We start from the raw sequence: 15,675 nt of genomic DNA, 5'->3' as shown, positions 1-15,675 counted from the left end.
TTCTTGAGCAGCATCAACGATAGCAGACACAACCAAAAAGAGAAAAAAATGAGGGTTCGTGCACGGAAAGAGACGATTTGTTGGAGGTCCGAAGTTCGAGGTGAACCTGCGACTTAGCACCCGGAGAATATATATCAAATGCGGAAAGCATCATCATCCACGGATCAGGTTATGCATTCTCCAAATGATCCATCATTCCATGAAAGCCATGCTTCCCGTGTTTGCTGACAACTCCCCACGGCACAAAGTCTAAACAGGGTGAAGATCCATCAGCGAGTGAGTAAGTAGATTTTGGATAAGGTAGGGGCCATCTAAATCGTCCTCGGATTGCCGCTTTACGGCTAGATTCACCACCAATTAAGTAATATCACAAATCTCATCATCTTACCCCGGAATCAATGACCGGAATGTTTCAATTTGACCAAGCGATGAAATCATTAAACCCCCCCGCCTATCTATTTCACCACCTCAGTAATGATTCATGTGATTCGATTTGATCATCAATAAAGTACGCTTCAGCAGACCATTTCGCGTCAAAAAATAGATGAAGTGATTAAATTTCACCACGCCTCGAAACCATTACAACGCTCCATTTTACCATCTCAACGTATATAATCGGGTCATATTAAGCCGAGCTGCTTTGTAGAGTTTGTGCGCCTGGATGCAACCCCAATCCGCTTTAATTCATCACCGAGACTGCGGGGAAACTACAAGAAATGTGGGGAAGGATGGAAACATATTGTCTTGGCGAACCAATTGAATCAATCTTTCGACGTCGTTGAGGGACCCTTGAAACGTATGCCAATAGTTATAATCAAGCAATTTGATCACTTTTTGTCCCGGAATACCCCAGGATTTGCTTCTGTTCTGCTAGCCCTATTATGGTAGTACATCATGGTCACTTTCCCACTTTTTGCTGCGCTGCTGATCGTGCTATGTTCAACTGCATTTGCAGAATGTTGGAGAGACACAACATGTGATGGTCCAGCGCAAGCATCGTTCCCCGGCCCTTGGGAGGACGGATTCTTCGTGCCAGATACTCGGACTCTTTCTCCCGTTCGCATCCTGGACATTAACCATCGTCAACTCGGAGACTGGTCGACGCAAAGCATCCCAAGCTTGAACAGTAACGGGTCTCTATACATATTTGATTGGGGATTCGAGGTTGGTGGCGTCGTGACCATTGAATATGTCGCCAACGGCACGGGTTCCCTTGGCATTGCGTTCTCTGAGACAAGCAACTTTACGGGATATATTTCTGACGAGTCTAACGGCGGCATTGGACATGACGGTGCCCTGTACAGCAATATCAGCACCAGTGCGGGAGACGATGGGCATACGGTGCAAAAATACATAGTGCCAGATGACAAGGCTCGCGGTGGTTTTCGATACCTAAGCTTGTACACCCTTACCAACTCAACATTGGATGTCTCGGTCACAAACATGACTGTTGAGCTATCATTCCATCCGAACTGGGGAAATATGCGTGCCTATGGTGGCTACTTCCATTCGAGCGATGGCCTTCTCAACCGCATCTGGTACGGAGCGGCCTTTACAGTCCAGACGAACATCATGCCAACAAACACAGCCCGTGTGTATCCTTGTTTGAATTATGGTTGGGAGAACAACGACGACCTGGATACAGAGGGTCCTGGCCTAGGTGCTGGTAATAAGCGCGACAGAGCTGTATGGGCCGCTGATTTCGGTATGGCCTTGCGAAGTGGTAAGAACCCTCTACTATCCATCTGTCTACTCTGAGCTTGTTCACTTAATAATCCTTTTGAAGCTGCAATTGCTCTCGGAGACATGAATACACTGAAGAGATCTCTGCAACTTCAGTATAAAGTTCAGGTAAGCTTCGATATTGGACCTGCAGATTGCCATTTCAAGCTAAATAGCAAGTAGCAAACCACAGGAGAACTGCCGTGGGTGCCACCACCAATCAACATTTTTGACTCGGACACCTACCATATGGCCACTCTGCTCGCCACATACGATTACGTTCTTTTCAGTGGTGATATGAACTGGCTCACAGAAAGCTGGAATAAGTTCAAACTTGGCATGTCTTTTGCTACTCAAAAAATTGACAGTAGCGGACTCATAAACGTGACTGGAGGTAACAACTGGGGCCGCACAGCTATCTCTACTGGACACACCACAGATGGCAATATGCTACTCTATGGGTGTTTAAGAAGAGGCGCCGAAATGAGTACTTGGATGAACGACACAATCGGCATCCAATGGTTGGAACAAGCCGAAACCGTCAAACAAGCAATCCTAGAACATAATTGGGATTCTTTTGTCGGGTAAGTTTTCCTTACTTTAAGGTATCCTACGACTATTCTGACCCCAAAATAGAGCATTTTGGAATACAGAAGAAGATCACAGCAACCATTGCCAAGATGGAAACAGTATGGCATTGTATTGGAACGTTGTCGATAACTCTCATGCTTCCAATATAAGCGACTATCTGTCTACCCAGTGGACACCCATCGGTGCTCAATGCGGTGAGCTCCCGGGAAGCATTGTAATGTATACCGAGGGGTACGAGATTAAGGGCCATCTCGCCATCGGTCAGTCAACACGCGCACTTGACTTGATCCGACGAAGCTGGGGTTGGAACCTGGAAAATCCATATGGGACTAAGAGCACCTTCGTCGAGGGTTACAATATTGATGGATCCTGGCGATACAGAGATGATGCTTATAGTAAGAATGGCTCATACACGGCCCATGCTCTCGGCTGGAGTACTGGCCCGGTCGATGCATTGAGTTCGTTCATCGTGGGCTTGCGACCAAGCAGACCAGGTGGCAAGGAGTGGGTATTAGAACCACAATTCGGCGACTTGCAGTTTGCAGAGGGTGGCTTTACCACCCCACTTGGGAAGTTCTCCTCGGGCTGGACGCTGAACAGGGACGGAAGCGGCTTTGGTATTTGGGTGAACACTCCTGAGGGAACGACAGGTCAAATCATTCTGCCGCAGTCCACTGAGGGAAGCTTCTATCAGGCTACTTTGGACGGACAGGCCGTAACAAATGGATCGAGTACTGTCATTGACGTGACCGGAGGAAAACACCAAATCAGTGCGAAGTATTGAGATACGCTGCAGAAACAAGAATATAGATGACATATATTTTGCTCCTTGCCATTGGTAGGAAGGTCGCGGGAGCGGTACCTTTACGTTCTTCGTCAAGACCAACTTCATTCAGTCGATTAGTGAGTACATAATTATGAAAGATAATACCTACCCGCATGGCACAAAGATGAATTAAAGTTGAGCAACGCGAGCCGGTATACCCACTTTACCCGCATGGCACATAAGAAATTAAAGTTGAGGCAATGCGAGCCGAGCTTCGGCTCGCATTGCCTGGTTTGTTAGAGAAAGTCCGTATAGCGATATGGAACAAGGTCAACCAATAGAATATTTTGAATATTTTTATTTCAGTTTCCTTTTGAGAATCAGATTTATTGTGAGGATACTTTATAAAGAACACACGGTGCGGGACTTTTGCCTCGACAAACTCATCAAGATTTCTTGTTTTCCTCCTGCAATTGAAAGGCTGAACCATCGGATCTGATAATCAACATCACTCTTCGCCTGACTCCGATTGCTATTTTTCCTTTTTCTTTTTCCTTCTGTGGAAAATGAATGACCAGATACCCTCATGGCAGCAAATTGGAGTTGCTCGGCGAGCACAGATCTCACGCAAGATACCTGATGCCTGGAAGCTCCCAGAGTACTTGCTCACCAAGAAGAACTTTCTCGAGTTACCAAAAATATGTGGTATTTTGAGCAAATCAGAGCTCGAGATCACCGAAAAACGAGCAGTGGACATTGTCTCTTTGGTGCAGACAGGGCTACTGACCTCCGTTGAGGTTACCATCGCATTTTGCAAGAGGGCTGCGATTGCACATCAGACGGTAAGTAAACAATTTGTCCATAAGTTTCTAGACCGACCTAATAGCATTTCATTTTCCAAGACAAACTGCCTTGCAGAAATTCTGTTCGAGGAAGCAATAGCACAAGCCGAAGCACTGGACGAATATCAACGAGTGCACCGCAAAACACGGGGACCATTACACGGGTTGCCAGTTTCTGTCAAAGAACACATTAGGCTTAAAGGTTCAAGGGCCACTTCCGGTCTCATATCTTGGGCCAATGCAGAAGACACCGAGGATGCACATATTGTGAAGATTTTTCGAGAGCAAGGTGCAGTATTCCACGTTAAAACTACAAACCCGCAGTCTTTAATGTCCCTTGAGACAAACTCAAATATTTTCGGAAGAACACTGAACCCTCACAATGCCGACTTGACATCGGGTGGCAGCTCCGGCGGTGAAGCAGCTTTGTTGGCAATGCGAGGAAGCATCCTGGGTATAGGGACAGATATTGGTGGGTCCATTCGCGTACCCTGTGCCGCTTGCGGTATCTATGGCCTGAAGCCTAGTGTGGGAAGATTACCACATAGTGGTTTAAGTGGACTACACGAAGGCATGCAGAACATTGTCGGTGTAGTCGGACCCATGGCTCTATGCCCCGAAGATCTGGAGTTATTTTGCACTGCTGCTCTACGACCACAGCCGTGGCTTTATGAGCCATCAGTTATTGAGATCCCATGGAGAATTACAAAGTCGATTCCTGTCCATTTGAAGATAGGAGTCATGTGGAATGATAGCGTCGTGCAGCCACACCCTCCCGTTTCGCGAGCACTGAAGCGCACCGTTTCAGCATTGAAAGAGGCAGGCCACTCTGTCGTGGACTGGGAACCTCATCTACATGAACAAATTTATAACGTGGCCAACGAAGCGTATTTTCTCGATGGCGGTGAGGAATACTTCCAAACGCTGGAGAAAGGTAAAGAGCCCCCAGTAGCTATGTTGAAATGGTTGCTTGACACAAAGGCCCTTCGTCGTTATTCCATCGAAGATAGCTTCAAGGTGAGGTTTGATGTCTGTCTATTACAAGGTTTTCGGATTTAACACATTCCAACTCTAGGTCAATGCCACTATTGAGATGTTGAAGACTTTGTATACAAAGCAGTGGAACGCTACGAAAGTGGATGCAATAATCTGTCCTGTCCGCCCAACAGTTGCCGCTGTCCATGATGAAAGTCGATACTGGGGGTACACTTCCGTCTTCAACGTCCTTGATTATTCATCTGTCTCAATTCCCGTCGGTACTGTCAACGAAACGGATACCTGGGAGAATTTCCCCCCTGCGTCACCTAAAGCTATGAGCTCTCTTGATGCATGGTACAGAGAACTATATGACAACGCCCAAGGATACAAGAGGTATCAAGACGCGCCATTGTCTATCCAAATTGTGGGGAGGAGACTTGAGGAAGAGAGAACTCTGCGAATAGCCACTCTTATCTCCCAGCTCTTGGCTGCATACAAACCAGTCTAGCCATAAACGCCTGTGGAATTGGAGTGTGAACTATTTGGGCGAGTTCAAGGAATGGAGGCTGGAGAAAGAGGCTGGAGAAAATATCTGGATTTTCAATGGGGCTGACTGCGTTTTGATGAGGCTTTTTTTCGGATATCAATGAAGGAATTTCAATTTCCTATTGACCAAAATTCATCCAACTAGTCTGTCTTTAAATCAGAAGTAAACTAATATTGAGCTCGTTCATAGCAGTTTTCCAGTTTACATCCCGCTCTGCTTCAAGTCTTCTCATTTCCCAACATTTCTCCATTATTAGAAGCAAAGCATCAAGGTTTCCGAATTCACGAGAGCTTTTCATCGCTCTTCGAACGAAATTCCGGTAGATCGACTGCTGATCAGGCTCTGCCATGCTCCCAGAGACACAAAGAGGCCAGACGAGCCCTCGAACAGTCTGAGGATCATCGATGTGTTTCAGAATAGCAATATTCCTTGACACTGCACTCTGAAGTTGAAATAGATCCGGGTAGCTGTCCGAGGCTATTGTTTGCAATTGGACAAGGGCAGAGGTAGCAAAAGCCCGAGTTACGAATTGGACAGATTCGGAAAATCGGTTTGGACCTTTCATTGGGTCACCCGGCGACTGCTCTGCTGTCGTTCCCAGCTCACTCAGCCCTTCCTCAAGTTGCTTTTCTATCTCAAGGCTGCGTAAGAGAAGTTCTCGTGTGTTCAGCACTTGAAGCTCCTTGGCACGACATTTCCAAGAGCTTAGGTTGGCAAGATCTCCGATAGCACGCATCACCCGGTTTGTGCACCCCATCACGCTTTCCATATTGACGATACCATCGTCCAACAGTCTGCGATATGGCAAACGAGGAGTGGTCTCGGTAGAGACACACGAAAGCAGATCAAACCACAAAAGAACCGTGAGAAAAAAGGAAAGCGCAGTGTGTTGCCAATCAAAGGACTCATCCAGCTCGTTCTCAATAACACAGCTTTTCCCGAAACTAGAAAGGTCACATCTGTCCAGGATAGATAGCAGGGCATTTAGGTGCAATTGCCAATTGCAAATCCCACCCTGAAAAAGCTGTTCAAGTAAGAATCAAAGAAACAGAATCAGGAAATCCAAAAGACAGACCTCAAAACTGATAAGCGATATGCCGCAAGCCAAAACCGTGACGTCTCGAATATTTCCGTTGGTGTCATTGTCCATTCCAGCATTTTCCAAGAACACCTGAAGGTCACGCAGGGCGTTTTCATGATATGCAGCAAGCTCTTTGGCCCTTCTGTCTGATTGTGGGTGAAACAAAGTATATTGGTGGAGGGCACTCAAACTCAAGGTAGCATGGAGCAGCGGACCCGTGTTGAATAGAAGCCAGAGCAACCAGCCTCGGCCCCCTGGGTGCGAAGAAAAGTCATAGAAACGAAATTGCAAGGGAAATACATAATCCAGATAATGCATCAGTAATTCTGTCTCGCGGTAACTTCTGATCATCGAAAGAGAGGATCTAGTAGCTGAGTCATGTGCTATTAACGTATTGGCTTCCGAAGGCTCGGAAGCGGTGACATTTCGACCGATGGGATCATTTGGCGCCTCGACCTCATCTCCGATGTGCAGTGAGATGTCCGACAGCATCCTACTCTTGCAACCTTCGAAAGTGGTGCCGAGATTGCGGTCATGCAAGGAGAATGGTTTATCCATGGCTACCTCGACCGCACCCTGGGAGACAGGAGGGGTAGACGACGACACTTCTTTCTTCCGCTGGCCAAAAAACCTCCTGATATCATGTTTCAAACGAGCGGCCTCTGACTTTTCCCGAGGACCTCCATCCATCCAATCTGGTTTGCGTCCATATCCATGACACTGAATATTTCTCGATGTGCAGGCCACACAGGAAGGCTTTCCCTCGTCGCATTTTTTCCTTCTCACACGACAAGTCCAGCAGCCACTGTTAGACCGATACATTGTGATTGCATTCAGGTATGGTGGCCGGGACTGAGGTAGTAGGGGGAGAGTTGGAGGTCTGACGGGAACCGGGTATTTATTTGCCCGTTCATTGCCACCGCTCTTAACATTAATCTGTAGGTTCTGTCAACAGTTCAAAATATCGACACCAGCTTCCCAGCTGACCTTCCGACCTTCCCATGTGAATTCTCAGTTATATGGTACTATACGAGCGAAAAAGCGCCAATACTGGTTGCCTGCTAGCCCTTGGTAGTGTTAGTTAATCGTACGGCAACCTGGATATCCTTTGCGGCTACAGTGAATATAACATGGGAAAACAGAGACGAGAAAATTTTCCGCAAAAAGAGAAATGGAAGTTTTAATATTTGTTTGTCCCTTCTTTTTTTTGTCTGACGCGCTTTCCCCCCAGAGACTCATGATTCATGGTAACATTGACCATTGTTGCGACCTTCAACTCTTCTCTTCTAATAAATACTCTGACTTGACTTTCATCTCCTGTTCCACAGTACCAACTGCTGCCACTGTTTCTGCGTATTTCCTCGAAAGTTTGTTCCTCTCCGTTCTCCAAGAATCGACTTGTTGACGAGCCTCTGGGGTTTCTCCCCAGGGAGCCATGATTTCGCTTGAGATACCTTCTCCTAGGACTTCATAAAGAGGAACAACCCCCGACCAGACTTTTTTTGACTTCCACTGAGGGTTATGATTCATTATTTTGTCGGGATCAAAACTTCCTACATTCCCGGTTCTGATCTTTGCGCTTGCGCAGCGGATCTTGACCTCGATAACCTGAACGTGTTCCATCGCTTTAGGAAAGACAGGATAAGTTGCTTCCCACCTCCCTTTGGACATATGATTCGTGAGAAGCCGCATGGCCCATCTCTTCTTATCAGTTTCGGCATCAGGAACCAGTGAAGCTTCACCATGTAGGGTGGCTGATCGATAGTTCAAAGAGTGCCCATTTGGTGTAAGAAAAAGGACCACACCATCAACTATGTTGCCATATTTTCTTAGCCATCTTCAAATCATAACTTTGTGAAGTTCTCTACCTTTTGTTGAGGAAATGCAAACAGGAACTGAACCATTTTGACTTGCCCGAATTTCTCGATGGAGCATTGATGCCGAATTTCCATGCAAATAAGCTTCCATCGGGACATTCTGCATTGCCTCTTGTTGCGTTTTTTTCAAACATTCGTCATCATAATCTGCATAATCGCAAAGCGGGTCATAATGACCAAGTACCATTGTCAAAGGCATATTCATAGGCATTTGTTGACCCTCATATTCTTTAATAAAGGAAACGTGTGAAACAAGCGTGGTATCGACGATGGAATGTACTGTGCTATAATCGTATCGCGCTAAAAGCATATTCTCAGAATCTGCGTAGAAAGTAAAGCAAGACGTTGCCGTACCTCGATCTTTGTAGAGTCGAATTTGGTTTAGCCTCTCCTGAAGAAACTCCCCTTCCTGCTGATGATGTTTCAAGGGTTGTGACATTTTTTAGAGTTGATGGTGCCAAGACTAGTTGGCCCAAATGATATATGTAGGGGCGCGGTTGGTGATTAGAAAAATGTAAATCCAAAAGGGTGTTTGATTTTTTCTCTAGCATATTAATCTGCATTCTTCTTTAAGTACCTTCCCACCTCACACCCGCTAAATTGACCCTTCAACCATAATTCTGCAGTCTTGACAGATGCGGCGGTCGGGCCTCGGGACACCATAAAACATGTGCGGGAGCACGCACTATCCACCAATCAGATTCTTATGTACTTCTGATCATACCCTGATCCCAATTGACATTAGCGGTACAAGGTCCGGCGCGGTCAGGACACAATATTCTTAGTGCGGGAGCACGCACAAAAGGTACTCATATGTATTAACAATAGATTATAAGGGCGTGCGTGGTGTGTGAAGGCAGCCTGGCCTCTCGTTTCATGGCCGGCCCGGTAACCAGTAATTTGAGGACAGCAGGTCGTGGCGATGGCTAATATTAGGTTTTCGTAAATTTATCTCTCGAGGTATGTCGAGCCGACTGCAAGTCCACATACACTTAATCAATTGAAGGCATTCAATCTTACGGAAACCCGGAAAGCCGAACAGAGAAGTGGACGAGGGAATAACATACAAATTGCCCCCTATTATCACTTTTGAGTGGGGGAAAACTTCTCACAGACGCCAACACAGTCTTGTTGCGAAGTAAATGAAACTTGGTATGTCGCAAGCGCTGCTGTAATACACATTTACGTCAACCGCGAGAAGTGTCCGTCAACACCACACTTCACAAGGCTTTATTATTTATAACCCGCGAATATGGCGCTCCCTACGACTGTGGGCATTGGACTGCGAGATGTTGTCCCAAAACATTACGACCTGAAATTGGAGCCTGACTTGGAGAATGCAGTCTTTCACGGTACAGTGAAGATTTCGTAAGAGATTCTATTTCTTGATATCTACTAAATTATTGAACTGACATTGCACATAGAATCGACATTCTGCAGAAAACTTCCGTCATACCGTTGAACGTGAATGACTTGAATATTCTTCGAACGGAAGTCAGAAGCATGCCAGGATCTTCAACCGCCGCATTCGATCACACGGTCTCATACGATGCTGAAGAGCATCTTGCCATCATATCTGTGGCATTTCCCCTTGAGGCAGCCAGCCAGATACAGCTTGTTTTCGTATTTGAAGGCAGGCTTAACGATCAAATGATGGGGTTTTATCTATCCCGTTACCTAGATTCGGATGGCTTGCCGAAGGTATTAGCCACCTCTCAATTGGAGGCGACCGAAGCACGAAGGGTATTCCCGTGCTTCGATGAGCCCTCCCTTAAAGCGAGCTTTTCGGTCACCCTGGTTGTGGACAGGCATCTGACCTGTCTGAGCAACATGGACATTGTCGAACAAAGAGACATCGAACTGGTTACCGACGACGAGTTGAGTCGAAGGAGCCCCCTGAAAAAGATTGTGACGTTCAACAGAACCCCCAGAATGTCGACCTATCTTCTTGCCTTTGTGGTCGCTGAGCTCCAATACGTGGAATCAACCAATTTCCATGTACCAGTGCGAGTTTACATGCCTCGGCGACAAAATGCGACATTGGACCATGGGCATTTCTCTTTGAATTTGGCAATGAAGACTCTTGAATTTTATGAAAGAAAGTTCAACATCGAGTATCCGCTCCCGAAATTGGACATGATCGCCATTCCCGATTTCCCAGCCGGTGCGATGGAAAACTGGGGCTTGATAACTTTCCGTGAGGCCGACCTCTTATTTGACGAAGATCTCGGGAGCATGTCCAACAAATTACGCACAACTTTAACTGTCCAACACGAAATTGCTCACCAGTGGTTTGGAAATCTCGTCACAATGGATCAATGGGATGGCCTCTGGCTGAAAGAAGGGTTTGCCACGTGGATGTCCTGGTATGCTTGCGACCATTTCTATCCCGAGTGGAAAGTATGGGAAAAGTTTGTGGCGGATAGTCTCCAAGAAGCATTGTCGTTGGACTCGCTTCCCAGCAGCCATCCACTTGAGCTTCCAACTCAGAAAACGAACGCCATCGGCTATGCCTTCGATGCTATATCCTATCTGAAAGGTTGCAGTTTGGTACGGATGGTCTACTCCTACCTAGGCGAAGATGAATTCATGAACGGTGTCCGGCGCTATTTGAACCAACACGCTTATGGAAATGCCAGCACAGCTGACCTCTGGGCTGCTTTAGGGCATCCAAACAGAGGAGATTTTGTTGACTCAATGAGTGTCTGGACGACACAAGTCGGCTATCCCGTCGTCACAGTTACGGTTTCAGAAGGCTGCATATGCCTTCAGCAAGACCGTCATGTGCAACTTCAAAAATTGTCATCCATACCACGGAGCGAAAATTATCCTGTGCCCTTGAATATACGTTCAGATCAAGGGGTATTGCGTGGAGAGTTGTTCAACGAGAAAAGTGTTCAAATCAGAATGCACGGCTTTCTCAAGCTAAATGCCGATCAAAGTGGGATATACAGGACCTCCTATGATGCTGAACATCTCCAGAGGCTCGTCAAAGTCTGTACAGAAAGCGACACTTTCAGTGTTGAGGATCGATTGGGAATCATTGCAGATACCGGGGCACTGGCAACATCCGGCCACCAGAAGACATCTGTGTTTCTCAGGCTACTCATGGAGTTCATTCATGAGTCACAGCCAACGGTATGGATTGTCATAAGCAGGCATCTTGATGCAATCCAATCAGCATGGCTTTTTGAAGATCCACAGGTTGTTGCGGGGCTGAAGACGTTTGCCAGACAATTGGTGAGCCCAAAATTAACTGAGCTGGGACGGGAGAAGGACTATACCGGTCACTTAGAAAAGGAGCTGCAGGCATTGCTCTTTGGAATTGCTGGACAAGCAGGAGATCAAGAGGTAATTGCCACAGCGAAAGCGCTTTTCACTGGGTGGGTCAACAAGACCTCAAAGATTGATCCGAACCTCCTGCCTCACATATTTCGCCTGGTACTTGAGCACGGTGGATTGTCCGAGGTGAATTAAACAGAGGTTTCGTTGTCAAACAGTTTTTTGCTAATAACTTAATAGTACGAAATTATTCTGAAAGAATATATGAACGCGAAGACGAGTATTGAACGCAACACTGCTTTACGGTCCTTGGGCTACGCTAAGGATACGACATTGGTGACACGGACACTTGAGCTCGCTGCAAGTGAGCATGTTCGTGACCAAGATCTACACTTTGTCATTAGCTCTTTGCAGGCTCATCGAACGGGAGTCGAGACCTTGTGGAAGTGGTTAATGCAGAACTGGACAACACTCGCTCGACGTCTCACCAAAGTCGCTTTAGGCAAGCTCGTTAAGGCTTGTATTACGGGCTTCGCGACCAGGAGACAGAAAGAGTCTATTAAAGATTTTTTCGACACTCAGGATACAAAGGGAATTGAGATCCCATTGACCCAAGCACTTGAGGTGATAAATGTTAAGTCGTTATGGGTCGAAAGGGATCGACATGAGGTCGCTTTGTTCATCAAAGGTCTGGCACATTAAGAAATATTTCATCAAACCGCCTCCCTCCTGTGACGATTTGGGACTCTCTAGAGTCTAACTAGAGTTAGAAACTCGAGAGATATAAATCCTCATTCCTCTTATATTTACAGATGGATTAGAGTCTTGGTGTAGTAGACAGTAGATCGGTTAGCATCGGAGTAGGAGAAGGACTAGAGGCACCATGAGAATTGAAGGGTGTGAGCAACGGGGTGAGCGCTCAGGTTGCTCAGTGAGTAGCTCAGGTCCCGCTCTGAGTGCCCAGGGAGAGGCTCACCCCATGATCTCAGAACCGATCGCCACCGGAGGCGACAGGTTTACCGTGACCATTATTACCGATAAAGTACACAAAAGGTGGCTAACGGATGTAGAATAGCAAGAACGTGGCTATACGACTCAACTGCATCGTATCGCGTTTACGAGACATTCACCTTCACTCTGATTGTGTCGGTTCAATAACAAATACTGACAAAGTGTCAAGATGGAGAAGCAACAGGAGATATCGGCCTGGTTTCCATCTTCGACCCTAGCAGCATCATAATGACTCAACATCAGATACAAAGATACAACATAACAGCATTTTTGAATGCTATCAGCCTTGTAATTGTCGATGCTAAACTGTATTAAATAGCATTAGGGGAAACACTTTACGTTTTATAGATCTACATTGATCCGTACCATACACAAATTGTTTTCTTTAAGGCACTACACTACTTGACTCTTTTGTGACTCTGTACAAAGCAACTGTCGTGCTTTGTCCGACAAATTAACACCAAGTCCTGGACCATTTGGAACAGGAAGTGATGCGCCAACGATTTTCTCCTCTGGAGTCAGAATTTCACCTCTCCACGGCACCTCTCCATAGGCGTATTCCAAGATATCAAAGTTAGGTACAGCTGCCGCAATATGAAGACTTGCGGCTGTCGTAACTGGTCCTAGATGATTGTGCAAGGAAGATCGAATCCCGAGTTCCTGAGCACGCAAAAGGATTTCATATGCTCCTTTAACTCCTGCAATTCTAGCATCGGGTAGCACAACAGACAAGACGCCCGAAGAAAGAAGTAGTTCAACGTCTTCCAGGCTCTTTGCCTGCTCTCCACCAGCGAGGGGAATTTTGGTGGCTGCGGCAACCTTTTTCCAACCATCAATATCATCTATAGTTGCAGGGTCCTCTAGCCACACAACATTCAAAGCTTCTAGCTGTGGAAGAATTCGTAGCTGCTCATCGATTGCCAATTTATGATGAGCATCCACCATAAGCTTCACATCTGTACCAATTGCCTCCCTTAGCGCGCGTAGATGAGCTAGGCCACCTTCTGCATTGGTATCATCAAAAGGTGCCAGCTTAACAGCTCGAAAACCATCAGCAACCGCACGGGCTCCAAGGGCTGCTAACTTGGCTGATGTACGGTCTCTCTCGGCACGGTTGATGTTTGCGTAAAGTGGTATCCTGGAACGATATCTCTCTGTTGGTAATATATCGAGTGCCGTACCGGTAACTTTGGCTTTGAGATCCGATAGTGCTAGATCAACAGCATTCGCCAATGCCCCGGGAAATCCAGCGACCATAGAGCCATCCGAACGAATTTCTGCTATAGTGCGACCGCGCAATCGTCCAGCAAGAGAACTGACAAGCTCCCGTACGAGGTCAGGAGTACCAGAATCAGAACATTCTCCGAGACCAACATTGCCAGCTTTGTCCACAAGCCCGAGTATGAGCCATTTAGCTCGCCAGGTAGCTTCTACCACGTTGAGGGAAACGTCATGAATCAGAATTTCACCTTCTGTTAGATTCACCTCTTGGCTCATTTTGTCAGAAAATAAAAATATATATATATAAAAGGTAATGACGGAGTCAGTAGAAGCGGTATATGCTTGTATATTTACCAGCCAATGGCCTCCAGGATAATTGAGAATGATGAGAACGATGGCATTCCAGACTATCTACGCTGCCCCTATTTATTACAGCAAAGCCTGTACCCCTCATTGACTAAGCTAGCGTGGTCAGAGGAGCTGTTGGTAAAGCTTAATAATCCTGAAGGCTCGCTAAGTTAACTAATATAGTTAACTTAACGTTAGTTAACTAGCTGTATTGCACATTTATCAGGTAAGCCTATTGGATTGAAATGTACAGTAAATTCTTGACTCAATGGAATAGTTGATACCTAAATTCAGACCAGCAAATCAAAGATGCTACACGATAGAATCACCATGCTCAAACTGAAGCCGTTCAACTATAAGGTTATCAAATCCTAGGGCAGTCCAAGCACAATAAGGTGCTCTATGAATATGCCCAATGAGACTTGCGATTTGGCATCATATTTTCCTTTTAATTATCTTTATACTTTTACTTTTCCTATATGCTAATTACCACTAGTTAGAACATAATCTGTCTTTTTGGGATGCCAGAAGTTTAGGGATGGTCTTCCATAACTGAGAATGCAGTGGGTGTTTAGTATATTATCATGGAGCATGCATCAGGGAGTGGTGCGAATACCTGCTGGGTTGGAATATGTATACTTGCCGGTCGAAATTGACCAGCCCGGGTTCCATAACTCAGTTGGTTAGAGTGTGGTGCTAATAACGCCAAAGTCGAGGGTTCGACCCCCTCTGGAACCACGATTATTCTTTTTGCAACAATTTTCTTTTTTGCTAAGCTATTCTGAAAGGGCACACTAATGTGTATAGAATAGACATCTCGGCATGCTTTGTGTTCAAAAAGAGGGCTGTAGCGCAACTCTAAATATACATGCGCAGAGCCGCACTTGTCTTTCCCCATTGGGAAAATCCATCTGGCTCCCAATCCCTTCCTTTCTATGGGGGGCCAAAGAAAGACAATGACACTAACCAAAAAGGCACTGCATGTACGTATTACTTTTTTAAAAGCGCTCTCGCTCCTTGCGAACTCCATGCCCGTCATCCTCCCACCTATCCTACTCAAACCTACAAAATGCGTATTATTCTTGTCACCGTCCTTGGTCTCGCCGCCACCGGCGCGGTAGCCGATTCCCAAATCACATTCAACACATTGACCAACGACCTGGCGTTCTGCGCGCGAGAGTGCTGGAACAAAGATTACAATGAGGAAATAGGCAGCACATGTGGCGGTGCGGCCAAGGCCAGCACCAAAGCGTCCGACCTCAAGTAAGGAATGAAAAGATATTCGCCAGATATCACGAACATCCTCGGTCACCGGATTGGGATTCAAACTTCGACGATATATATGCCATGCCCACTGAGCTCTGAAATGTGTCGGGGACATTCTGCACTACAGATCACGAAGACATATC

The 15,675-nt window shown here is 46.2% G+C and overlaps 5 protein-coding genes across 5 annotated transcripts; 3 read left to right on the top strand and 2 right to left on the bottom strand.

Annotated features, from left to right (window-relative positions):
• Positions 1 to 894: 894 nt before the first annotated feature.
• On the top strand, positions 895 to 3,097 carry N7510_009825 (uncharacterized protein; the record flags this gene model as incomplete). Its single annotated transcript, XM_056981750.1, has 4 exons — positions 895 to 1,723; positions 1,787 to 1,851; positions 1,906 to 2,306; positions 2,359 to 3,097. The coding sequence occupies 4 exons, from the start codon at positions 895 to 897 to the stop codon at positions 3,095 to 3,097; spliced, it is 2,034 nt and encodes a 677-aa protein (XP_056829586.1).
• A 548-nt stretch (positions 3,098 to 3,645) lies between these two features.
• On the top strand, positions 3,646 to 5,407 carry N7510_009824 (amidase; the record flags this gene model as incomplete). Its single annotated transcript, XM_056981749.1, has 3 exons — positions 3,646 to 3,921; positions 3,982 to 4,938; positions 4,997 to 5,407. 3 exons carry the CDS (start codon positions 3,646 to 3,648, stop codon positions 5,405 to 5,407), a joined length of 1,644 nt encoding a protein of 547 aa, XP_056829585.1.
• A 190-nt stretch (positions 5,408 to 5,597) lies between these two features.
• On the bottom strand, positions 5,598 to 7,217 carry N7510_009823 (fungal specific transcription factor domain-containing protein; the record flags this gene model as incomplete). Its single annotated transcript, XM_056981748.1, has 2 exons — positions 5,598 to 6,461; positions 6,522 to 7,217. The coding sequence occupies 2 exons, from the start codon at positions 7,215 to 7,217 to the stop codon at positions 5,598 to 5,600; spliced, it is 1,560 nt and encodes a 519-aa protein (XP_056829584.1).
• Positions 7,218 to 9,656: 2,439 nt separating this feature from the next.
• Positions 9,657 to 12,388, top strand: N7510_009822 (M1 family metallopeptidase; the record flags this gene model as incomplete). Its single annotated transcript, XM_056981747.1, has 3 exons — positions 9,657 to 9,772; positions 9,829 to 11,872; positions 11,927 to 12,388. The coding sequence occupies 3 exons, from the start codon at positions 9,657 to 9,659 to the stop codon at positions 12,386 to 12,388; spliced, it is 2,622 nt and encodes an 873-aa protein (XP_056829583.1).
• A 702-nt stretch (positions 12,389 to 13,090) lies between these two features.
• On the bottom strand, positions 13,091 to 14,194 carry N7510_009821 (mandelate racemase/muconate lactonizing enzyme family protein; the record flags this gene model as incomplete). The annotated part of the gene is made up of 1 exon (XM_056981746.1): positions 13,091 to 14,194. The coding sequence occupies one exon, from the start codon at positions 14,192 to 14,194 to the stop codon at positions 13,091 to 13,093; it is 1,104 nt and encodes a 367-aa protein (XP_056829582.1).
• Between the last annotated feature and the right edge of the window lie 1,481 nt (positions 14,195 to 15,675).

Source organism: Penicillium lagena, assembly GCF_028827675.1.
Source record: "Penicillium lagena strain IBT 129212 chromosome Unknown utg000007l_segment0_segment0, whole genome shotgun sequence".
NCBI classification, from domain to species: domain Eukaryota; kingdom Fungi; phylum Ascomycota; class Eurotiomycetes; order Eurotiales; family Aspergillaceae; genus Penicillium; species Penicillium lagena.
This window is presented reverse-complemented; position numbering and strand designations above follow the sequence as displayed.